This window comes from Leguminivora glycinivorella, chromosome 19 (genome assembly GCF_023078275.1).
Source record: "Leguminivora glycinivorella isolate SPB_JAAS2020 chromosome 19, LegGlyc_1.1, whole genome shotgun sequence".
Taxonomy (NCBI): Eukaryota; Metazoa; Arthropoda; class Insecta; order Lepidoptera; family Tortricidae; genus Leguminivora; species Leguminivora glycinivorella.
In genome coordinates, this window is record NC_062989.1 from 15733276 (window position 1) to 15760277 (window position 27002).

General features: G+C 43.6%; 1 protein-coding gene across 1 annotated transcript in view; it reads right to left on the bottom strand.

The window, feature by feature from the left end:
* LOC125236786 (nuclear receptor corepressor 2-like) overlaps nucleotides 1–27002 on the bottom strand; it is a 211208-nt gene that overhangs the window by 39099 nt on the left and 145107 nt on the right. Inside the window, exons 3-11 of the mRNA XM_048143712.1 lie at nucleotides 26434–26629; nucleotides 22572–22691; nucleotides 21161–21328; nucleotides 20633–20800; nucleotides 20053–20178; nucleotides 17626–17833; nucleotides 13960–14122; nucleotides 8857–9005; nucleotides 7392–7494 (exon numbers count right to left, since the gene is read on the bottom strand). Of these exons, the coding sequence (XP_047999669.1) occupies nucleotides 7392–7494; nucleotides 8857–9005; nucleotides 13960–14122; nucleotides 17626–17833; nucleotides 20053–20178; nucleotides 20633–20800; nucleotides 21161–21328; nucleotides 22572–22691; nucleotides 26434–26629 (1401 nt within the window). The remainder of the gene's footprint in view (nucleotides 1–7391; nucleotides 7495–8856; nucleotides 9006–13959; nucleotides 14123–17625; nucleotides 17834–20052; nucleotides 20179–20632; nucleotides 20801–21160; nucleotides 21329–22571; nucleotides 22692–26433; nucleotides 26630–27002) is intronic.

Consider the following 27002-nt stretch of genomic DNA (forward strand, 5'->3'; position numbering starts at 1 on the left):
TCCTTCAACACAGATTATAATAACAAAAGGCGGAAAGATATCGTTTGTATTCAAACCGTACATAGAAAACACGTTTTCTCATCTAGATTTTTCGTCTTTCTGGGGCCATTTCTGTACAACAGGTTAAATGCAAAATTAGACTTATATCCACTTAGCTATGTTTGTTGTAAAAGTGCTCTACGACGAGGCCTGCAAAATATGACGTACGATGATACAGAAAAGTTACTTATGGTCGTAAAATAATTACCTATTGATTATACAATGAATATATATGTAATGTAATAGTTCGGAACCTACGAAAATAAGTCTTGTGTTTATTTTCTTATAAGTTTTATTTTAGTGAATAATTAAAAATAAATCACTAATTTAGTCCTTCCTCTGCCTGAAACACAGGAACTATCCTAGCTCAGGCATTTGTATAAAACATCTCTTATATGTATAACAATTCTTAGCCTTTAAGAACAATCACTGTACAATTATGTTTTTATTAATAAATTATTTGTATTTGTTGTATTTGTATTGTTTGACGACCGGTCTGGCTTAGCGCGTAGTGACCCTGCCTGTTATGCCGCGGTCCCGGGTTCGAATCCCGGTAAGGGCATTTATTTGTGTGATGAGCACAGATATTTGTTCCTGAGTCATGGATGTTTTCTATGTATATAAGTATTTGTATAATATTATATATCGTTGTCTGTGTACCTGCAACACAAGCCTTCTTGAGCTTACCGTGGGCCTCAGTCAATCTGTGTAATGATGTCCCATAATATTTATTTATTTTATTATTATTTATTTAAACAGACCAAATGTGAATGGCAGACACACTTCCCCTTATGACACACTTACCCGACATTGACCTTACCTACATTGTTGTTGAAATTTGGTTGTATTTTTTAAGCCACGTGTCTTTGTGGATGATACAAACAATACTTATGGGGGAAAAATTGCGTATGAAAACACTGCTAGTCTTTGTTTAGGTATGTACAGTGAGTTGCAACCTATGGACGCCTGCAAGTCAGGGGGTGGCACATGCGCTTTGCCGACCCATTAGAAACTTGTACACTCATATGGTTCTTTTCCTACCTTTTTCCTTTTAATTGACAGAATGAGTTGTTTCTTGCAATATGTGTCAATTTAATTTACACGGAGATTTACTCGTAATTTCAAAGCAACATTAGTTTATAAAGATTAGACTATACTATTGCTCGTAATAAGAGTAAACTAAACTGTGAATTTCTACTTTAAACTTTTCATTCCTGAACAAAGTGAACCATCTTCACAATGAATGAATGAACGAACTTATAAAACTAATTCATAACCAACATTCATCCAAGAACCAGCTGAATTAATATCGCAATTAAATGAACTCTTTTAAAATTCAAGCGGACTCCGTAAAAAAACCGGCAAAAGGCGGTCGGGAGCAAAAACTCCATTCTTCTAAAATAAAAGATGGAAACGATTAATACGGGAGATGAAAAAGCTAGTTATGGAGAAGGTTCACTCGAGTGAAGGCAAATATGGAGAGGCGGTGGGGTGAAGACTGCTTTACGGGAATGGGAAATTGTTTTTGAGCGATTTTATTAACCCCCGACGCAAAAACGACGGTGTGTTATAAGACTTATAAGTTTGACGTGTCCGTTTGTCTGTCTGTCTGTTTGTCTTTCTGTCTGTCTGTATGTCTGTCTGTGGCATCGTAGCTCCCGAACGGAGGAAACGATTTAGATTTTGATCTGATGATTTTGTCTGAAAGTTGAGTTAGTCGGGAGTGTTCTTAGCCATGTTTCATGAAGATCGGTCTACTATATCCCGGTCGGGGGTTTTTTTCAAAATTTTAATTTTGTGGTATACATTTATATAACTTTATTTTCGAGAAAATATCAATTGCGGTGAAGGAAATTGAGTAGCTTGCTCTGAATAATAACTAAAAAGACGTAATGTTTAAGACGTCGTCAGTATTTAGTCCATCACTTTCATTCAATAACCTAGTTCATTTTAGATTCCATTAACTCTCAAATAATCCTTACATTCTGGTGGGTGGTACCTCTGCGTGAGTCCCATGACACAGGTATTCATTAAAGTGTCAAAAGGGACTCTTCGTGTTTGCTTCGGCTCCGCGCACGCCTCCCGTTTTCCGTGATGGAAAAGACATAAAGAGACTTTGAATTATCGTATCGTTTTTTTTTTTAATATCTACTTTGTGTGATTAATATGATCGGCTAGTTATGGAGAAGCTCATAACTCGAGTGAAGGCAAATATGGAGAGGCGGTGGGATGAAGATTGCTTTACGGGAATGGGAAATTGTTTTTGAGCGATTTTATAACACACCTTTGTGATTTTTGAGAGAATATCAATTTAAAAGGTGAGGATAAGAAATTAAATAGCTTGCGGATGAATAATAATTTCAAAGACGTATTATTATCTTATAGAATCATTTTGAGATTTTATTTTTATTACGATATCGTATGATAGCTCAAAATCTGTGTCATTGAAGTTGTTGCTTAATAGTTATTTGTTATACAAGAGTGCAAAGTTGTATTTTAACGCCGAGTGTGGAATTGAAAAACGAGCAAGCGAAAGAATTCTATAGTTGAAGGTTGGTTCGAGAATAGAATCCTGAGCTTGCGAGTTTTTCAACACACGAGAAGTAAAATACATTTACACTCGTGTGTAACACAAAACTTTTCCCCTCACTATAGCGAGGAAACTACAACGCAAGAAACGCCTTAATCACTGCTTCCAGTAGTTACACAGGTGGTAAAACATCTTCATTACTAGATTTACTCACTTTTATCAATTTTAAAGCAGAAAATTTGCCTCTATTCAAGGTCAAATTACTTTACCCACTAGTGGATAAAATGCGTTTTTACCCGCTGGTATTAAAGGACAAAACACGTGTTTCCGAGCTAGTGAGGGGAAAAATAACTAACAACTTAACTTACCTTGGTTAACTAGCTTTTGCCCGCGGCGTCGCTCGCGCTAAATTTGAAAATTGCGGCATGTTGTATACAAACTTCCACCCTCCATTATAGGGAAGTGGTGGGTTAGAAAACGACAAAAAGTAGCCTATGTCACTCTCCATCTCTTCAACTATCTCCACTTAAAAAATCACGTCACTTCGTCGCTCCGTTTTGCCGTGAAAGACGGACAAACAAACAGACACACACACACTTTCCCATTTATAATTTTCTGTTCAAATGAAAGTTAAGGATCTGTAAGCTTAGAAAAATTGTACATTTTGTCTGATATTGCCCAACATTTAAAATCAAACACATTTGCTACTATTTCCAGAGTCAAATAACACCTATACATCCAGATCTCTCTTTACAAACTACAATACATCTTGATATTCTTGATCCACTTGAGCCGCGGGTCTCCGCGGGCCGTGAATAATTCATCGCCGACTGTTGACTCGTCGTAATTAAAAAGCTGCGGCTTTCGCGGCCGCATGGTTTTGTTAGTTGCCAGTATTTGTGCTGGTGATTGGATGGATTGTTTCTTTTTTATTGTTTGTGAGTTGGGGGGTTCATTTTTAGCAAGCGAGGAAAGGGTTATGTTTTTCAAGTGTACATACATACATATACATACAATCACGCCTGTATCCCATGAAGGGGTAGGCAGAGCACATGAAACTACTCAAGTTTCAGTGCCGCTCTTGGCAAATAAGGGGTTGAAAGAAAACGAAACCGTGACATTGCAGAGAGGTTGCTAGCCTCTCGCCTAGTGTATTTTATTTACATATCCATACTAATATTATTAATGGGAAAGTGTGTGCGTCTGTTTGTTTGTCCGTGTTTCACGGCAAAACGGAGCGACGAATTGACGTGATTTTTTTAAGTGGAGATAGGTGATGGGATGGAGAGTGACATAGGCTACTTTTTGTCTCTTTCTAACGCGAGCGAAGCCGCGGGCAAAAGCTAGTAATGTATATTTCTTTTTCGCAATGCGTTCGATCCGAATCCCATCCGGTCCGTGGCCCGTCCGTGGTACAGGCAGTGACCACGGACGTCCGAAATGTCGGGTTAAATGGGTGAATCACTTTTTTCTTGCTTGTTATTGCCATGGTTACGGTCCCCTGAGTCACCCTGGTTTTATGCAAAATTATGCTACTTTAATTATGCAAACATGCAAGTAGTCCCTGTTTGTAGATGGCCCATTAAGAAAGGGATGTATTAACAACAGAAAAATGCTTGTTTGCATAGTTTAAATAGCATAATTTTGCATAAAACCAGGGTGACCCAGGGGGTAACCATGGCAATAACAAGCAAGAAAAAGGTGATTCACCCAAATATAAACGTAAGTCTTATGCCAGTCCCGTCTTAATTTCATAGTAACAGTAACGCGTAGCTCATGTTCATTTACTCCATGTTTATTGTACTAAAAACAATGCACATCTCTGACCATCTCATTCCAATAAAGTTTGAAATGTCAAAACACTATTTCGCGCCTGCGACTTAACAAACCACGTCTTTTGTTACCAGTAGCGACCTCTACCGATTTTCAAACAGATCCAAATCTACCTCGCGTATTCAAAAATATTGTTGAAAACAAAACCACGTCTTTTGTTACTAGCAGCGACCTCTACCGATTTTCAAACAGATCCAAATCTACCTCGCGTATTCAAAAATCTTGTTGAAAACAGTACGAGAGACGACTGAATAGTAACAGCAACTCCATCTAGTTGTAAATACATTCAAGAACCAGTGACTATAGCGTGCTCTTTCAGGAAACTTAAATTTTCGCCGCCAACAGATGGCATCATACGGAGATACCCGTCTACAGTAGCACAGAAGAAATTAATTCGGATTTAGATCACAAGATGGCAGTATTTTCAACGCTCACAAGAGTACAGATGTAATGCGAAAAGGGTTTCCTTCGTATTTTTCTGGAAACGAATTTGTTGGCGAAGATTTAAATCGTGATTTGTGTAATGTGCTTTCTGTAATAAAAAAAAAAAAAAAAAATTGTACCGAGACTGACTGAAATAGCATGACACGTTCGTACGTTTCCGTAACAATACGAAGGCAAATCTTTTTGCACTACATCCATAATTCTCTTGTGAGCGTTGTTATTGAAATAGCAGAGGTATAAAGTCCAACGGAGCCGCCAAAATAATCAGCAGCCGCGCCGGCTAGCAGCCTAAGTGACCGGCCACACCAGAGCGTCGCGTGTCTCGGGGCGCGCAACGGGCGTCCGCGCCACGCCGCTTCAGTGTAATTCAAAAAACGCCTCCTCAGTACATTTTGTATAGGAAAGACGTAAGACGCGCCCCAGGTGGCGTGGCGGCGGCGGGGCGCGCGCCGCGCCGCTTGGCGGCGCGCCTTACGTCCTTCCTATACAAAATGTACTGAGGAGACGCTTTTTGAATTACACTCAGGTGGCGTGGCGCGGACGCCCTTTGCGCGCCCCGAGACACGCGACGCATAAGTGGGAACGCTGCCTAAAATTATCTTTGGACATTCCGATAGTTGCATTTTTTTAAATCGAAAACTTCTAACGGCTTTTGGAGACTCCGATCGTGTGGATTGATATACCACTGGCACATAATCGGCGATGATGGATCATATTTTTAACCCCCGACGCAAAAACGACGGGGTGTTATAGATATGTTTGACGTGTCTGTCTGTCTGTGTGTGTGTCTGACTGTGGCAACGTAGCTCCCGAACGGATGAACCGATTTAGATTTAGTTTTTTTTGTTTGAAAGCTAAATTAGTCGGGAGTGTTCTTAGCCATGTTTCATGAATATCGGACCACTAATGTCGCGGTCGGGGGTTTTTTCAAAATTTTAATTCCCGGTGGTAATATGGATATGAAAATATCTGAAGGTGTTATTTTAATGTCACTGTCACAGCTACACGATAGGATGTCGCCCATTCTGGCCATTCTTTGGCCTGTTTCATGACAGTGACACCTAGTCGTTTATTGCCTGCAGGTCAACGAAGAAACATGGACGCTGAGTTATCAACCCAGAAATAGGCACAGAAAAGGCGAGACTACTAAAAATAGTTGAAGTTTCGCGTGACGTCACGCCTAGGTAAAATCTTTACTTAGAAGTGACGTCACAAGCCCCCACTCCGCAACTTTGATGTTCTATATCTTTGTATTTTTTCATTAATTAGAAAAAGCGAAAAATATGTGTTCAGTATTTTTGGATGATCTAACTGACGGACTAAACAGAATGCCGTTTTTTTATGTAGTCGTCACCCCTACTGTCAGTGTCAATGTCACTGTGGTCACTGCTGACTGTCGATGTATTGTCTCGGATTTGTAAGTTCACATTTTTGACACATTTGTTTTGAAGTATGTTGCGGTGTGGCTAAGACTTATCGTTTGCTAAATCTAACGATTAATTTAGAATTGGTTGAATCGATTAGGCCCTATATGTACAAGGAGGCGCTTAAACGAATATACGATTTCTGTCAACTTACTGAAATGTCATTTGAATCGAAATGACAGACTTTGCCACAGCACTAGTTTAAAAATAAAAATGAATGATAAATGACATAATAAGTAAATCCTGCGTGACAAATTAATATCGTAAAATACTCACTAACGAAGATCCGCAAAAATGTAACATGTGTTAGATTATGTTTAAAGTAGGCGAAATATTGTTTTTAAGTACTTGATTTTTTTAAATATTATTACAGGATTTTATTTGAAATTCATTAGGTTGCGCGAGTTTACATTTTGTGGACGCTGTCATGTGTCAAAAAGAGGTTCTCACAGGTCCGACACAATAGTCACGCGATGAGTGTGTACTCACGGGGCGGGCTGCAGCGGCGCGGCGGCGGGCGGGCTGGCGTCCCCCAGCGCCTCCTCCGGGCTCGGCTCCTTGTCCGCGGCGCCGGGCCGCGCTACCGTGCCTGCGTGAGTAACAGATACAGGTCCGACACAATAGTCACGCGATGAGTGTGTACTCACGGGGCGGGCTGCAGCGGCGCGGCGGCGGGCGGGCTGGCGTCCCCCAGCGCCTCCTCCGGGCTCGGCTCCTTGTCCGCGGCGCCGGGCCGCGCTACCGTGCCTGCGTGAGTAACAGATACAGGTCCGACACAATAGTCACGCGATGAGTGTGTACTCACGGGGCGGGCTGCAGCGGCGCGGCGGCGGGCGGGCTGGCGTCCCCCAGCGCCTCCTCCGGGCTCGGCTCCTTGTCCGCGGCGCCGGGCCGCGCTACCGTGCCTGCGTGAGTAACAGATACAGGTCCGACACAATAGTCACGCGATGAGTGTGTACTCACGGGGCGGGCTGCAGCGGCGCGGCGGCGGGCGGGCTGGCGTCCCCCAGCGCCTCCTCCGGGCTCGGCTCCTTGTCCGCGGCGCCGGGCCGCGCTACCGTGCCTGCGTGAGTAACAGATACAGGTCCGACACAATAGTCACGCGATGAGTGTGTACTCACGGGGCGGGCTGCAGCGGCGCGGCGGCGGGCGGGCTGGCGTCCCCCAGCGCCTCCTCCGGGCTCGGCTCCTTGTCTGCTCCTTGGCCGGGCCGCGCTACCGTGCCTGCGTGAGTAACAGATACAGGTCCGACACAATAGTCACGCGATGAGTGTGTACTCACGGGGCGGGCTGCAGCGGCGCGGCGGCGGGCGGGCTGGCGTCCCCCAGCGCCTCCTCCGGGCTCGGCTCCTTGTCCGCGGCGCCGGGCCGCGCTACCGTGCCTGCGTGAGTAACAGATACAGGTCCGACACAATAGTCACGCGATGAGTGTGTACTCACGGGGCGGGCTGCAGCGGCGCGGCGGCGGGCGGGCTGGCGTCCCCCAGCGCCTCCTCCGGGCTCGGCTCCTTGTCCGCGGCGCCGGGCCGCGCTACCGTGCCTGCGTGAGTAACAGATACAGGTCCGACACAATAGTCACGCGATGAGTGTGTACTCACGGGGCGGGCTGCAGCGGCGCGGCGGCGGGCGGGCTGGCGTCCCCCAGCGCCTCCTCCGGGCTCGGCTCCTTGTCCGCGGCGCCGGGCCGCGCTACCGTGCCTGCGTGAGTAACAGATACAGGTCCGACACAATAGTCACGCGATGAGTGTGTACTCACGGGGCGGGCTGCAGCGGCGCGGCGGCGGGCGGGCTGGCGTCCCCCAGCGCCTCCTCCGGGCTCGGCTCCTTGTCCGCGGCGCCGGGCCGCGCTACCGTGCCTGCGTGAGTAACAGATACAGGTCCGACACAATAGTCACGCGATGAGTGTGTACTCACGGGGCGGGCTGCAGCGGCGCGGCGGCGGGCGGGCTGGCGTCCCCCAGCGCCTCCTCCGGGCTCGGCTCCTTGTCCGCGGCGCCCGGGCCGCGCTACCGTGCCTGCGTGAGTAACAGATACAGGTCCGACACAATAGTCACGCGATGAGTGTGTACTCACGGGGCGGGCTGCAGCGGCGCGGCGGCGGGCGGGCTGGCGTCCCCCAGCGCCTCCTCCGGGCTCGGCTCCTTGTCCGCGGCGCCGGGCCGCGCTACCGTGCCTGCGTAATAACAGATCAATTACTAACAAATCAATCAAATATAAGACTTTTGAATCGAGTGTGAATGCGACCAGTGGTAACGCTGAAAGTGAACGCGGCCGACGCGCGCGACGGAGGGTAGATCGCGCGCTGTCTATGCGACTTTAACATCCACCCGCCTTCGTCAGTTTTCCGTGATGCATGCACTGCGTCGAAATATCGGGAGCTCGACAAAAATCAAAAAGGTAATCACGGTCTATGTCCCGGTCAATATAAGTCCGATCAAATATAGTTTGGCAAAAATTGTGTCTCAAACCCACTTATGTAAATCTTGCTTGCTCCAATTGTCAATAAAGAAATTTTGTATTTTGTTGTATTTTTCCAGTTTTATCATAAACAAGTAATAAGAAAGAGTAGGTGTAGTGTGATCTAACCTTGTGACCGCTGTAACCTGGTAACGACCCCCGCGGGTAGCTCAGGCTCGGGCGCCGGCCGCGGCGGGTTGCCTCGCGCCGTGCGCCGCTGCCGCGTCTTCCGAAGGAGTTGTCTGTAGTTTTCTCTTTTCTTTGATAGGTAGTAAAATCTGAGGACAACAACAATAAATAAATAAATATTGGGGACACCTTGCACAGATCAACTTAGCCCCAAACTAAGCAAAGCTTGTCTTGTGACGATATACAAATACTTACATAGATACATACATACTTATATATGTCGCAGGGAAATGGCCAAAACAGAGATTTGATCAAATCTCTAAGGGATATGATCAAATCACGCAGGATGTCAAAATGGCGAATCCATTTTATCATTTCTCTAGAAAATATCAGTCATTTGACTAAATCCCTGACTCTGTTTAGTGAAATCACAAAATCGGCCAACAGACACGCCACGTTTTGTCATATTACTAGATTTGTTTAGGGATTTGATAAAATCCCTGAACCACGACAGTAAGTTGGCGAAACGAGCTTATAAAGTCAACTAGTTTTGTCATTTCGCTAAACAAGTTCAGTGAAAAGTCAAAATGTTTTAATAAATAAGAAAATAATTAAAAATGAAACATTTTTAGCTTTGTTTCTTCACTTATTCTAATTTTTTTTCGTATTTATAGAAAAAAAACTCTTTAAATAGATTCAATTACTTAAAATGTCTTCATGGATCAGATAGCAGGGTAAAATGAGTGCTGTAAAGAAATCGCCCACTAATTTTACCAGTGCAGTCAGTCAATACGGGGCAGCTTGTGGCGAGCTGTTGGGGAACAGCGACCTCAAGTACCCACGTGCTCCTGGGGAGTTCTGTTAGATTTAGACTCCATTAACTCTCAAATAGTACTTACACCCTGGCAGGTGCTGCCTATGCGTTCGTCCCATGACACGGACAAGGGCAGCATCTGCTCGTTGTACACCTTAAATTTCATTTAAGTGCCAAAAGGGCCTCTACATGTTGGCTTCAGTTCCGCGCACGCCTCCCAAAGGTCCGGAATACCCTATGGTTTCCATGATGGGATAGACATGTATTATATTCTTTGATAGACATACAAATAATTATGTTTCAGTTTACAACCACCTAGTATTAGATTAAAATAGCTGGTTTTAAAAAGAAGCTTAATACCTATTTTGACATTTTTTTTACCATTTCACTAATCTAAAGGGTGTTTTTTTTAGAGGTATAGAACTTTGAAATGGAATAAAACAAAGATGATATTTTTCAATTTACATGAAATTAACTTTATTCGATAGACAATTTTCTGGCATTATAATTTGAATATTACTTCTGGCATATGACCGCCACGGCTGGCTCGGACGTAGTCTAATCTGGAGGTCCAGTTTTCGATTACTTTTTCCAACATTTGTGGCTGTATATCGGCAAGAACGCGGCGAATGTTGTCCTTCAAGTGGCCAACGCGGTTTCGGGTTTATCGTCGTAGACTAGAGATTTCACATATCCCCACAGAATATAGCCGAGTGGCGTTAAATCGCACGATCTTGGAGGTCAATTCACGGGGCCGAAACGCCCGAAACGTGAAATTATGCGATCACCAAACGTTTCCTTCAATAAGTGAACTGTGGCACGAGCTGTGTGGCATGTTGCCCCGGCTTGTTGAAACCACAGTTCCTGCACATCATGATCGTTCAATGGTTGAACGAAAAAATCAGTAACCATGGCCCTATAGCGGTCACCATTGACTGTAACGTTCTGGCCAGCGTCGTTTTTAAAGAAGTACGGACCAATTATTCCACCAGGCCATAAAGCACACCAAACGGTCAGTTTTTCTGGATGTAACGGTGTCTCAACTCAACATAGGCTTGAGGATTATCATCACACGAAATGTGGCAGTTTTGTTTTTTGACGAATCCATTCAAGCAAAAGTGAGCTTCATCGCTAAACAAAATTCGCTTATGAAAATCGACGAAGTCTTTGGAACAGATCCATGATTTTCAAAATAAATTTTCACAATCTGGAAGCGTTGTCCAAGCGCCTATTTATTCAATCTTGAAATGCCATACCAAAGTAAACACAAATCACTTTACAGTTTACAAAATTACCGCCAATTAAAAAAGTGTTGCCAAATTAAACTTCTATACCTCTAAAAAAAAACACCCTTTAGTTAGAGATTTAATCAAATCAAGTGACAAAGGCAAAAATTTAATAAATCAAATTGGATATATTAGATTCTTGCCTTCGTCAATTCACGAAACTAGTTCAGAGATTTGATCAAATCTCCATATACCAGTTGAGACTATCATTTCCCTGAATTTGTTTAGCGAAATGTTAAAACTAGTCGACTTTTTGAGTACGTTTCATCAACTTACTGTCGTGGTCCTGGGATTTTATCAAATCCCTAAACAAATCTAGTGAAATGACAAAACGTGGCGTGTCTATTGGCCGATTTTGTGATTTCACTAAACAGAGCCAGGGATTTAGTCAAATGACTGAAATTTTCTAGAGAAATGATGAAATGGATTCGTCATTTTGACATCCTGCGTGATTTGATCATATCCCTTAGAGATTTGATCAAATCTCTGTTTTGGCCATTTCCCTGCGACATATATATAGAAAACATCCATGACTCAGGAACAAATATCAGTGCTCATCACACAAATAAATACCCTTACCAGGGATTCGAACCTAGGACCGCGGCTTAGCAGGCAGGGTCACTACGAACTGAGCCAGACCGGGCGTCAAATCATTTATTATTCATCAAAAGATTAATAATTCGTATTCGTACGTATATTCTGAAGATTTGGAACTTAGATCCTACATTATTGACAAAATTTCAACTTTATGGATGAAATGATGTATTATGTAGTCTCCCAAAAAGATGGCAGAACGCACCGATGCACAAGGAAGCACAAAGTACCATAATATGATTGTAGGAAGGAGAATATCCGGACCAAGTTCTTGGCGTGCTGGAGGTGTTTTTGCCAAAAAAAAATCCCGTTCTAGCATTCTCCAAACGTGTTAATATTGGAACAGTTGTATTCTTACCTGACACAGTCCCCAACAGCAACACTCTTGGCAGGAAGGAGGCGATCTGAACAAAATTCTCCGGTGCTGCAGGTATTTCTCCTTGGAAAGGTACCTAATTTTATTTAAACAGTAGTATTCCTACCTGACCACAGAACACCCCACTAGAAGCCAAATGCAAGCGATATTGTTCGAGACGCAAATCACCAATCCTTGCGGGGTGAGGCGGGCGCGCACGGTGCTGCCATTGGTCGTTTCAAATAATGGCGCGCCTTTATGATTAGCAGTAGGGATGGGAATGGGAGATGTCTATTATAGACAATGGTACCGGTACCAGTACTGTGGTGAATTTGTTTTGCAACAAATTATAATATTATAATTAAATTATAATAAGGCCTAGTTACCCTTCGGGTTGGAAGGTCAGATGGCAGTCGCTTTCATAAAACTAGTGCCTACGCCAAATTTTGGTAGTAGTTTCCAAAGCGGACCCCAGGTTCTCATGAGCCGTGGCGAATGCCGATGCCGGGATAACGCAAGGAGGATGATAATTGTGATAGCATCTCAATAAAAATCATTACGTTTACTAAGTTAAATAACCAACTAAATATTCTAAACTAATCAATGAACTAAATACCACTACAGACTCTACAGATTCTAGATAATTATTCACTATTACAAATCTGCTTTCTTTTATATTTCATAAAATGGTAGCACATGGTACGAACGGCAGTACGAAGTTCCCGCAACAGACATAAACTAACATAGCCCCATGCCTAGTCGTTTACGTGAAAGGGATAGCATATCACATTGTTAACTCGGTAAAGAGGGATGGACGCGCCTCGGCGCCGCTCAGCACAACCATATTGACCAGTATAAATGAACTCCGCGGACAATAAACAATATTCAACAAAATAATTAATTTGACTTAACTGTGGAACCTGACAGTGTTAGAAGTGCCACACCACAACTGTAAGAGACTCAAAATTGATTATTTAAGATTTTTTCTAGGCAGGAAGGAGGCTACTGATCTGGACGTTCAAACTTTTATAAACCTGATTTGTCGTATGCTTGGTGACCGCGAGTCGCCCTGTAAGGGCCATCTTGTTGTATTGATCTGTGTACCTGACACAGTCCCCAACACTCTTTCTAGGCAGGAAGGAGGCGATCTGGACGAAGTTCTTGGGGTGCTGGAGGTACTTCTCCTTGAAGAGGTCCCGCTCAGGGGTCGTCCAGACGTTTTTGTACAATATTCTCACCTGACACAGTCCCCAACACTCTTTCTAGGCAGGAAGGAGGCGATCTGGACGAAGTTCTTGGGGTGCTGGAGGTACTTCTCCTTGAAGAGGTCCCGCTCAGGGGTCGTCCAGACGTTTTTACACAATATTCTCACCTGACACAGTCCCCAACACTCTTTCTAGGCAGGAAGGAGGCGATCTGGACGAAGTTCTTGGGGTGCTGGAGGTACTTCTCCTTGAAGAGGTCCCGCTCAGGGGTCGTCCAGACGTTTTTACACAATATTCTTACCTGACACAGTCCCCAACACTCTTTCTAGGCAGGAAGGAGGCGATCTGGACGAAGTTCTTGGGGTGCTGGAGGTACTTCTCCTTGAAGAGGTCCCGCTCAGGGGTCGTCCAGACGTTTTTACACAATATTCTTACCTGACACAGTCCCCAACACTCTTTCTAGGCAGGAAGGAGGCGATCTGGACGAAGTTCTTGGGGTGCTGGAGGTACTTCTCCTTGAAGAGGTCCCGCTCAGGGGTCGTCCAGACGTTTTTACACAATATTCTTACCTGACACAGTCCCCAACACTCTTTCTAGGCAGGAAGGAGGCTATCTGGATGAAGTTCTTGGGGTGCTGGAGGTACTTCTCCTTGAAGAGGTCCCGCTCACTTCTCTTTGAAGAGGGTCGTCCAGACGTTTTTGTACAATATTCTCACCTGACACAGTCCCCAACACTCTTTCTAGGCAGGAAGGAGGCGATCTGGACGAAGTTCTTGGGGTGCTGGAGGTACTTCTCTTGAAGAGGTCCCGCTCAGGGGTCGTCCAGACGTTTTTGTACAATATTCTCACCTGACACAGTCCCCAACACTCTTTCTAGGCAGGAAGGAGGCGATCTGGACGAAGTTCTTGGGGTGCTGGAGGTACTTCTCCTTGAAGAGGTCCCGCTCAGGGGTCGTCCAGACGTTTTTGTGTTCGAGCTCCTTGTGTTCCGCCTCCATGTCCATACACCGTCCTGGGAAAGAATAGAATAATGTGTTTTTATATTTCTAATTTGATATTACTATAGGATATTGTCAAACTCATGAAACTTGTCTATATATATAACCTAAGTAGACCGATTTTCATGAAACATGGCTAAGAACACTCCCAACTAACTCAGCTTTCAGACAAAAAAAACTAAATCTAAATCGGTTCATCCGCTCGGGAGCTACGATGCCACAGACAGACACACACGACAGACAGACAGACAGACAGACAGACAAACACACAGACAGACACGTCTAACTTATAACACCCCGTCGTTTTTGCGTCGGGGGTTAATAAAAGAAGAAACTGACTGACTGACTGACTAACATATCAACGCACAGCCGAAACCGCTGGCCCTAGAGATCCCTGGCGCGTAGGTTCCTTATATAAAGGTGTAGACGTATAGGAGCACTAAGAAAAGATTTTTCAAAATTCACCTCTTAAGGGGTTGAAAGGGGGGTACAAGGTTTGCATGGAAAACAAGATTACGTACGCGGGCGAAGCAGCGGGAAAAAACTAGTGTTAAATAAACAACTAATAGGCACAATTGGCAGCTGATTTTCTCATTCAGCCGGTAGCCGAACGGCAATCGTCGCTGGCGTCGTCAGAAATGCAGTCTAGCTCTGTCGCACCAATAAGCAAGAGCGATAGAGATAGATAGCTACGAAACATATATTATCGTGAGCGTTCGTGCATTTTGCTAAGTACACTGGTCATTAAAAATAAGAAGTATTTTATACATATAAAGTATATGTACTTACAAATTTACCCTCCATGCACTTTTGCAGCTGATATACATATTTTAAATACAAGGGTACTGGTACTTTTGTCGGCCAATTGGTGATTGATGAAAGAGGAAAACTGACCCGAGTTGTTATTTGTAACAGTGATATGGCATCTTTTGCTACTAAAAAGCGCATAACTTGTGATGGAAGCTTTCGACCTTATCTTATCTTAAATCTGCGGGGGCCCTTCCGGATACACTTCGACCCATCGGGATCTTTTGTGCAATTACCCCCTACGATCCCAGCTCTTAAGAACTACTTAAAAAAATCATTGATGTTAAAGGCTTATTACAGAGTCGAGGACTATTTGACAGACAAACATGCATGGCCCGAACCAGAAACTACAAAAAACGAATAGCAATTAAAATAATTGTATTATGTATAGAGGACACAGTTCAGATAAGAAAGCACATCAAATATTTTATATTTTATGTTGTGTAAATTACATATTTAATGACATTGAGATTCATATTATCTTTTTCTTCTGTGACAATTTGATATGTTTTCTCTGAAGAAGAACGACGTATTATTAAGCAATAATATAATTTATTGAAATTAATTTCCATAGAGTACCTAGTCTGTTCATATTCTTTGATGAATACTTTTGCATGTTAAATTGTATCTTGTTATTTAATGCATGTTAATTATAAGATGTAATGTTTTGAAAAGAAGTGGCCCAGATGGCAAGAAACTCGCTTGCCGGTCCCATAGTGGATACCCCCCTCCCAACTGAGGGGGGACTGAAATCTTCTCGAGGCCACAGTATAAAACCAGTAATAACTCTTCTTACAAACTTCACGCCGCGCGGTGTGTCCCCCTCCCTCCCCTCGCATGCGGCGAAAACATGCGAAACTGGTGATTATTGGGCTGGACAGTCGGGGCCGCGTTTGCGCGCTGTGTTGACGTGTTGAGTTCGGGAGAAAATGACGTCAGCACCGAAGACATATTTTCGTTACTGTAGTGTTTATGGGTGTATGGAAAGTTCTCAAAATGCGGAAATGTCATTCTTTAGAATTCCTAGACACCCAGAAAAGTAAGTGGTTGTTATATATTTGCAGTGTTAGGTACATTATTGCTTACGTAAATGGCGTAAAAGTGAGATTTAAAGCTAGAATGACACATTAAAATCAATAAGGATTTATCTGTAACGACATTTAGGTAGATGCTGCGATCTATCTAGCTCGAAAGTTTGGTACCTACTTAAATATTGTGCAAACATCTATTCAAACATTTTATGTAAATATGATTTCGTCAGTATTTAAGAAACAAATACGTACTTGAATCTTTATTAGATAAAAAGGTAGAAAGAGCGTTGGTACTAGCATAGCGCCATACACAGTTACTAATACGAGTAGGACAGTAGGTACCTACGTTTCTAGTTCAAACGAATCTTTTTTTTATTGTGATGGATTGGGTGTATTCTAGAGAAAACATATAAAATGAACACTTAAATTAACGCTTTTGCAATTATTGTTACACAATCTACTATTGCGCGTATGAGAGTAATATATTTATAATGATTTTTTGTATCTTCAATACTGACTAATGTGGTGTCATGACGTGGTATTGTTATACTAAAACCTACTTACAGTTAATAGTACCTATTAGATTTACAACAACTTACATTGTACGAAGTCGATTATAGTAACGTTGTACAACCCTGCGTGACCTTGCGCAGTAGTAACGACCGCGCCGCCGCTGCCGGAGATTAACTACTGATATATCCTTATACTGTGTCGAGGCTGAGGCGTAGGGTTAGAGCCGGCGTAGCTTTATTTGACGTTCATATGCGCATTGTAATATGCCTACTTGAAAAATAAATATTTCATTTTCATTTCATTTCATTTTCATTTTCGATCCTAAGATCCTTCAGCTATTCAGGAGCTTCTCGACCATCTCCACGTATCGGATGATGAGGCTCATGGGTAGCTCTCTGAAGTCCTTTGGTACCAGGTAGCCTGCTCCAAAGTTCTTCATTCTTTGTCTGGTGAGGGCGTGACATTCACACATTAGATGTCTGACGGTCTCTTCCTCTTCGCCACACATGCGACAATCAGTGTTGTCAGCGTGTCCCATCTTGACCAAGATTCCTTTGACCCAGTAATGGCCTGTGAACACCCCCGTTATAATTTGGAGTTGTCTTTTGCCTAGCTTTCCTAGCTTTTTGCTCCATCCAGAGTCAACCCTCCGCATAAAGAGCTTTGAATGCTTCAGATTTACCAGGGCATCCCACTCTTTTTGGTGATTATCCTTTGTTCGGTCTTTCATAGCCGTTTTGATGGTTCCTTGTGAAAGGCCCACTAAAGGTTCCGGACCTATGAAGTTGTCTTCAGATCCGGCCTTGGCAAGTTCATCAGCATTTTCATTGCCAATGAAGCCTTCGTGCCCCGGTATCCATACCAGTTGCACCTTGTTTTGCCTTCCAAGTTTGTTAAGAGCTTGGATACCGTTTAATACCAGTCTAGAGTCAACTCTGGGCGATGTGAGGGCTTTGAGTGCCGCTTGACTGTCACTGAGTATATAGGATATTCTTCCCTTGGGTTTGTCTAACTATATTCTCATGTACACAGGCAATTATTGCATATGTCTCGGCTTGGAAGACAGTGGCATAATTGTCCATGCTGATACTACCACTGTAGTCATTTGCATAAATGCCTGCGACCTTGCTAGAATCGACATTTTTACAGATAGAAGGCGGACTTACGATTGGTGTCTTTATAGACCGGTGCGGGGTCCCTGGGGTCCCTGAGTAGAGGAGGCACAACGGTCAATGACCTCATCTTCTTGACTTCATGCTCTTGCTCGTGAAGGCCGTCCGCGATCTCTTCCAGTTCCGCTTCGGACTTCACGCGCGCGCCGAGACGGTTGAAGCGTTCCCGTTCCTCGCGCTGCTTTCTTAGCTCAGGGAACACCTGGGGAATAAATAAAACATGTAAAGCTCGGCCCCACATGCGCGTTTTAAGAGAGTAGGAGGAGCGTTAGTGGAGCGCAATGATAGCGTTGCGCCCAGCGGACGTCGGCGGGAACTAACGAGCGCGGATTGCGAGCGGAATGCGCGCGCATACGCCACGCTATCAAAACGCTTTATGTGTGGCGGAGGCTTTAATTTTAAGCGGTGGTGATGACGCCCGAACCCGACTTTCAATTCGGATTTCGGAGGTCGCGGGTTCAAATAGCCAGTACTAATGATTTTTAGGGAACGTATGTACGAAATGTAATTTGACCTTTACCAGGGTCACTATCAAGTTTACCTTATCGCTAAACGACTATTTCGGCTAGATGTCAGAAAATTTAAATATACAGTCAGTATAAAGTCAATTCAGCTGGGATGACATGAAAGTAGAATACTCAATCAGCAAAAAATAAATTTAACTGGATGGCTAAGACTTAGAATGAATGAGTAGCCAAACGTCTAGAAATATACATAGTCCGTATGATTAGCATATCTAAATAGCCAAAAGTGTAGTTAGTTAATTGACGTCAACACAGAACTATTCAGTAGCAAAACGTCCGGAAATATAATGTGTCATCGCCATGGTTTATAAATATGTAACAGAACAGTTCTTAAGTATTAACAGTGCGAGAAGGTTTGAATTCTCAAGACACTTAAGCATTTTAAAACCAGACGTTTTGCTAACGGGTCGTTTGGCGTTTATTCTATTTAGCAATAAAAACATTCAACAATCCAGATTTTTTGCTCCTTGACCGTTTAGCGTTCATGTCTGTTTTGTAATACAGACATTCGAAGATGAAGATGTTTTGCAGTTAGATCATTTTAAATTGTTACGTTTTAAGATCCAGACGTTTTGTTAAATACACATTTAGCATTCATGTCTACGTAGCCACAAAGACATAACACAATCCAGACGTGTCAGCTATATAGTCTTTTAGCGATAAGGTAAATTTGATAGTGACCCCTTTACCACTAGCTTTTCGATGAAGGAAAACATCGTGAAGAAATTTAAAGGTGTATGTGAAGTCCCCAATCTGCATTGGGCTAGCGTGGGGACTACAGCCCGAACCCTCTCATATGTGAGAGGAGGCCCGTGCCCAGCAGTGGGACATATACGCTCAATTATTATTAGGTATCCTTTATTTATAGGCTCAATTATTATTAGGTATCCTTTATTTATCTTTAATCTTAGGTTATTATTTATTAATTTTTCTTTTTAAGTTAGGCTTTTTATACATACATACAATCACGCCTGTGTCCCATGAAGGGGTAGGAGAGCACATGAAACTACTCCGGTTTCAGTGCCACTCTTGACAAATAAGGGGTTGAAAGAAAACGAAACTGTGGCATTGCAGTGACAGGTTGCCAGCCTCTCGCCCACACCACAATTTAACCCATATCCCACAGTCGCCTTCTGTGACACCCACGGGAAGAAAGGGGGTGGTGAAATTCTTAACCCGTCACCACACGACGATACGAAATACGATTATAAAAGTAAAATACAAAACCACTTACAAAACAATAAAAAACCATATAAACATATTATAAAAAAACCTAGCCTAGGGTGCCGCCAGCAGCGGGGCAGGGCCCAAGCTGCCGGTGGTTAGGGCTGCAGAGAGAGGAACCGTCGGACTATCCGCGCCGTGGCCAAGATCACCGCCGCACGCATCAGACCAGATGCGGTGATCCAGCCACCTAGCGAGAGTCTCTTGAAACGATGATCATCGAATCAACATCCCACATGGCGGTTATCTCGTGAGCCAAGTCTCTACTTACTGGACTTGTCCTTCTCGGCTTTCACGAGATTCTCATCATGGGGGATGGTGATGTCAACGAGCACGGCCCGGCGTTGCGGTCGATCTATTATTAAGAGTTTTGAATGACTCACGGTTATTTTCATTAGACTTATATTGACCGGGACATAGACCGTGATTACCTTTTTGATTTTTGTCGAGCTCCCGATATTTCGACGCAGTCGCATGCATCATGATCACGGAAAACTGACGAAGGCGGGTGGATGTTAATATTGCGTAGACAGCGCGCGATCTACCCTCCGTCGCGCGCGTCGGCTGCGTTCGCTTTCAGCGTTACCACTTGTCAACGACAAATGGTAACGCTGAAAGTGAATATAAGTCGATCTATTATTATTTATGAGTATTATATACGGGTGACAGTTACCTTTTCGAAGAACTCTCTGTTCCGCGCGTCCTTCGCTTTCCGCTTCTGGCCCTGCTCGATCCGCTCCACCCGTCTCGCCCACTCCACCGCCCGCTTGCTGTACTCCTCCGCTAGCGCGTCTTCTCTCTGAAACGATACACATATTTCAATATTACTTTCATACATACATACTTCTATCCCAGAAGCGGCGAACCACACTCGGGAGACGCACGTCGTAAGACGCGGAACAGAGGCCAGCGCCAAGCGAGTGTAATTAAAAAAAAAGGGGTTAAATATTGACAAAAAGCGAACCCTAGTATTCAGCTGGGCAAAGGCTACGTTAAAGCCTCCGCCACACATAAAGCGTTTTGATAGCGTAGCGTTAGCGGAGCGCAATGATAGCGCTAGCGGTGCGCCGGACGAACGCTGGCGTTCCGCTCGCAATTTGCGCTCGTTAGTTCCCGCCGGCGGCCGCTGGGCGCACGCCAGCGTTCGTCCGGCGCACCGCTGACGCTCCGCCTCCACTCTCAAAACGCGCATGTGTGGCCGAGCTTTTAAGAAGATTGGTATAAAATATAAATGAACTAAATTGATTCGTTACCTTTTCAGCTTCGAGCCGCAACCGTCGCACATGCTCGACGAGCCGCTTCTTGAAGCCGCGGTGCTTGCGGATGTTCTCGTGGTACACCTCCGTATCCTGCGGCTGGTTGTACAAGGGGTATAACACGGGAGGGCCGAGATGCGCTAGGACTGCGTGTGCTGACGCCGCCTGAAATAAAAAAAAAACACGAATAAGTACTATATCACGAACAATCGTATACATGAGCCAGGTGGGCCAGCACGATCTCGTGATAAAGCTTATCACCTCAGGCCGTCCTTTTCGCACTATTTCTAAGTGCGGTAGGTACGCGCCGATGCGATGAGGTTTATCACACCTTCCCCTTTAGCACAACTTGCCTTGTCGCGCGCGAGTCCAAACTTAAGAACGCGCTTACTAAGTAACATTGTCAATTTAGTTCGCATGATTCTGGATTGTGTCAAACTTATGTCAATTTAGTTCGCATGATTCTGGAGGCGATCGTAGGTTGTTCCATGTCTTTCAATATTGGGTTAAAAAATTACAACTTACCTTTTTCCGGTTCTCCGCGTAGATGTTCTGCGCGAGGCTCCGGTGACGCGGTGGCGCCTCCTCCGGCTCGGCTGCGGCCGCGGGCTTCGTGGCGGTTTGCTCTAGCTCCTCTTGTTTCTTTTTCAGCTTCGCTAGCATCGCCTCTGATAGCGCCATCTCTCGATCCACCTGGAATGACAAAATTTATGTTAGTAAAGCTAACTTTCTTGAATAGAATAGAATAAATTTTATTCGTAAACACACAAAAGAGAAAAATATTACAAATAGGAACACATAAAAACGAGAAGGTGCCACGAAATGGTTTAACCTCAGCATATTGCTGGCGACTTCCAGCGCTGATCTTCCGGTTAAACCATTCGGTGAAAAACAATCACGACAAGTAACATGAACAAAATTATAGAAAACAACATATTACACACAGAAAAGACAAAGATATTACATGCTTTTTTTTAAACTATAACTACTACTGAATGAATCATTTACAGTGTTTGGTTGTCTGGGTAACTCAACAGTATCGTACCGTTTTAAAGGGTCGGACACCGCTTGGTATTCCAATGTCTCAAAACTCTCAAAACACATGTCCAAACATGGCTCGGATTCGTGAACGCGATGTTACTAACACATGCGGTATCTCTACTAGTTGATTTTAATGGGTAAGATGCAGGAAAGAAACTCCAAGGCCAGTCTTCTAGCCACTCGCCCTTAGGACAGGTAAGAAAAGAGGTGTCCTTGGTGAAGTAGCCGGTTTACCGTAGGATCGAGGGTCAGGAAACTCTCCAGCAGTTCTTGAGTTTACGTTAAATCTGTTGTAAGAGGTTGCTCTTGATGGTATCACAGACCAACCCCTATAGACATCCATTACAAGACGACTCGCGGTCGCCAGCCTTCCTAGTATTTGCACTGATATAAGCGCGGGCGCTCGCCGTGCCCGATCAGTATCGACCAAGTAACAGACCCGAAAGCAGCGCGTGTTTTTCGCACTAAAAAATTGGAAAAGGGTATTTTGATGCCTTAAAGATGTCCACCCTGTAGTGTGAAATGGTGTGGAAAGGTAACAAGAAGCTCAAATTTAAAAACAGACGGCATTACATTCCACAAATAATCATATTTATAATTTATTCAGAGCCGGCATAGGTCAACTTACATTGGCCACTTACGCGTCAGTAGAGGGACAGTCATACTTCTGTCCCTTTTCATCTGGCGCGACTGCCCGCCGTCCTTGAAACGGCCAATCACAGCGCGCTTAACACATTCCCCGCCCGCTCCTCGCACCCCAAACACTGGTGACTCGTATCGCGATCAAAATATACAAGATTGCTACTCTATAGGAGGTTTTCTGTGGATGGTATACAGCTCCTGGTCCATCATGGGCTCAAGAATTGAGAGATTCCACCAGCTTCTGAGCACGTACCTTTGAGATCTGCTGTATGAGCTCATCCTTGGTGGTGCGGAAGCTCTGCTCCTCCACCGTGGGCTCGGAGGGGGGGTTGGGAGACAGCACCTCCACCGCCCCGTAGCTATTCACCGGCTCCTATAATACAAATACACACACATCATTAGTAAATAATCCTTTTGGAAGACAATACACAGAAAACCGCAGCGAAATAGCACTAGACCCAACTCATAGTGTTGTTCCTGTCGGTGAGTAAGGCTGCCAGAGCTCAACGAGGGTGCGGTGTGCTGACGACGGGAGGACCTACGGAACTAATTTATTCCGTCTATTGTCCTTTGAGTTGTCGGCAACACGAACCCTCCTTGGAACTTGTATACTCCTTTTTGCTGTGTTCTTAACACATTAATGGGTCGGCAACGCGCACACTCCTTGATTTGAAGGCTTACATGGGTTACGTTGACCGCTTTCCATCAGGCTAACCGTATACTTGATTGCCACCGACGTAGTATTAAAAACACAGTAGGATGACGCGTTATGGCAGAACGCACACACAGGCCTGTCTGATCGATGCCAAAGAGGACTGAGTATTATAGAGAGTTACTGTCAAAGTAAAATGTGTAATCACAGTGCATAGACTGCCATATCTCTCGACACAAGCTTAAAACTTTTAAACCTCAGTTTTGACAATTTGGCCCATATTCTTAGCTTGATATGTGTTAAAATGTCAAATGTTTTTAATAGCGCCATCTAGCCGAGCGTTCTCCAAAGGTGTAACGCCATTTTGGCCACCGTACCTTTTTCATTATGGTTTTGAGGTACCTACGTTTTTTTCTTAGACTTTATCCGTCTATACGGAGTTACATATTATGTCTTTGTCGATGCTTACCGATTATAACGCATGGCAATGAAAGACTCGTCACAGAGTAGACATCCTCCCATACAGTTTTCTGTATCGTATGGTATAGCACCCAAAGCAGCAAAATACTCTGTCACCGAGCCCCCACACAAAGGGTGTCTATTGTTTATACTACTTACTACAAGACTTTTGTTAACATCGATGTTTGGAAAATGAACAAACTTGTAAATGCGTCACGCCAAATTATCATATGTTTAGGGTTGTAATGTCAATAACGGTTCTTGTTATTTTTAAATGTCATTATTTCTGTCTGCCGACCTGTCATAGTAATCTTCAACGATCTGATCGATGATAGGTAATTAATATGACTTCTTTAAATACACACAAAACAAAACTATTTTAAATGTGAGGCCTTTTCACCTTAGGAAAAGAGAGGTTAATTTATAATTGTTATAAATTAGATAGACAACAACCACCCACGCAAAGTATTAATAAGAATTCTTGAATAAACATTCTAGTGTCATTGAATGTCTCATTTTTCGTCCGTCTTCCAATAATATCATAACGAATACCAAAGTATTCATTCAATAAGCGTCAGACACTAAAAAGGGACTCTTCTGCGGGCGTAGAACACAAGTGGGATAAACATCGGATGGGTGCGTCCCTATCGCACTTAATACAAATAGTCCGAAAAGGACGGCATGACGTTATATGGTTTACCATGCGGCCGTGCTTGCCTGCCTGATTGCTGCCCCAAAAAATAACATACTCTGATCAATCGATAGTTCACGCCCAAGCACTCAATAACACAATTAAAATGTTTACGTATAATAACCGGCCTTCAGTGTTGTTTACCGCCCGGGATGACATAACCAAATTAACATGGCCGTTGACATTGTGACATTGACATTATTACGAGGTGCATAGTGTTTACTTGGTACAGTAATTTAACTAGCTAACAGCTAGACAAAATTAATAGGGTTAGAAATGCACTAAAGTTTACATAGATGTCATCATCAAAGCTGGCCCGATTACAAGTCTTGTTAGAGAATTCCATATTGTACATACATACTGTCCCGTACAAACGCATTATATATTTTACTGTATTTTTCGACGTGAACACAGTTCTACACAATGCCTCAGGTAAATATCCTATTACAGCAGCAAATTTTCAGAAAATTCGCGTTTGTACGGGACAATGGTAGACTATTTCACGGAATATTTCTGTTCGTGATATGATATTCCACCAGCCACGGTTCTCGGCTCTCGTGATTTGTATTCGGCAAAAAATTTCAGCAAAAAACAAGAATCCGACCCAATTCCATCAAGTCAGGGCAAGTCAGGGCCATCGGGGGGTTAAGCTATGTTATGTTGCCTATAAGTTCGTCAAGCAGATTCGCTCCATGTTCAACATCCGGGAAAAGATAGAGAAGGTGCAAATGCAAAGTCACTTCCTCTCCTTTTGGCCATGACGTCAATAATAGGGGGCAGTGAACCTCATGAAATGTCACGTCCTCTGTCCAAAAAATGTAGCTAATCGTCACTTTAGAAAACAACATCCGGCTGTCAGAAACTTTCAACAAGTCATGGTCAGTACATACTTCGTAACTATGTTTTTGCCCGTTCAGGGTCGGTTAAAACGAGGGTCAGAAGACGGTCACGGTCGCGCCCTTGGTTGAACTACTGCGTTGTTTGTACTGTGTTCTGTGTTGCATTCGCCAAATTACTTACAATTGTTTGAAGGTTGATTGTTTTTAAATTAAAAAATCTTGTGTTTGATCAAGTTGCGTACGCAGAAGCGACACAATAGCGCTCAAGTGGAATAAAAACAGGTCAATTTGCATGCTAATTCGATACCACAAACTTGATGTCTATAGCATGAAGGTTATACTAATATCAGTGCAGTGTTGACGCTATACGCTTCGATCAGCGACACGAATTGGTCAATGGGAAATTATTATAAAGGTTTTGGAAACACTGATATAGTATTTCTATATAACATGAGCCATTTTCGTTACTATAGATAGAATAGTTAGTATATTGTAATCTTGTACTTCCGTTGCCTGCTTCCTGTCACCTTGACCGGTTACAGCTATCTCTTATCAGAAGGCCCCTCGGATCTATCACAGTTTCGTCACAAAATTGTAAATAATTGGCAAATACTATATGCAACTTCGCGAAGTGCTGCATTTTTTTTAATATTCATTATAGTTTACGATTTTAAAATAAAACAAAATTGATAAGGCCTGCCACGACCAGCAGCAGAGATGGAATGTATACACACATGTGTACAGTTGTAGTGCGAAATGGTTTCTCTTCGTATTTTTACGGTTTCTGTTCGTGTTTGTCATGCTAGTTCAGTCAATGTCAGTACTTTTTCTACTGAGGCTGATTGAAATAACATGACAAGTTCGTACGTTTCCGTAAAGATACGAAGGAAGAACTACATCTGTAGTATCATCATCCTCCTTGCGTTATCCCGGCATTTTCCACTGCTCATGGGAGCCTGGGGTCCGCTCTGACAATTAATCCCAAGATTTGGCGTTTTACGAAAGCGACTGCCACCTGACCTTCCAAGCCGAAGGGTAACAAGGCCTGAATTGGAATTAGTCCGGTTTCCACACGATGTTTTCCTTCACCGAAAAGCGACTGGCAAATATCAAATGACATTTCGCACATAAGTTCCGAAAAATACTGTAAAATGATTTAACTTGTCTTGAACGAACTGCCATATGGATTTTTTGCAAGAGATTATATATTTCGAATAGTAGACGTTGCTATACTCCATCCAAAGTATGATGATGGCACAGCCTAGGTAGGCGGTGCTCTGGGAGGAAATATTGAAAATCCTCATGTTCCGCCAGATTATATACTAAGTAGGAGGTTATACATGGTCTCTAGTGTGATGATGAAAGCCGGAGGGGTTTTTGGGATCTGTTTTGTATGGACCTCTGCAGGCACTGCAGAATTTTATTGAACCCGTTGGGAATCGAGTTGTATCGACGCTAAGCCACTGCTACTCACCCTAGTGTCGACTCTGAGCGGCTGGTGTCGCTCGGCCGTAAGTCTGATCTTCTTGAAGGGCGGCGGGTCCGCGGGGGGAGGGTGGTGCGCGGGCGGCGCGGGCGGCGGCAGGTAGGCGGTCCCCAGGATCGACATCCGCGTGCCCGGCCGGTATTCGCCGACAGCGCCGCCGCCGCGGTAGTTGCTGTCCCTGGAACTGTGGAAGGGTTAACTTTAAAATTGGTATTCAAAATAAAACATTATGAACAGTCAGGAAAAAAAAAAAGAGTAGCTGTGTTGTTATAGTATTTATATATGTACGGTATATTTAGGTTTATTTTAATTCCTATTTATGTATGTTTATTAGTATTAAGATTATTTGACGTTTTCTATCACTCACTGCATTACCTACTCAAATCAGTTGTTTTTTGTGTCTTGTCTCCACTACACAAAGGTTGTCTGGAAGAGATCGCTCTTTAGCGATAACACCGCCTGTTGTCTACCATAGTTAATTAAAGTTATGTGCTTTTTTTTATGTAATCTTGTTATACTAAGAGTTTTGAATGATTCACGGTTATTTTCATTAGACT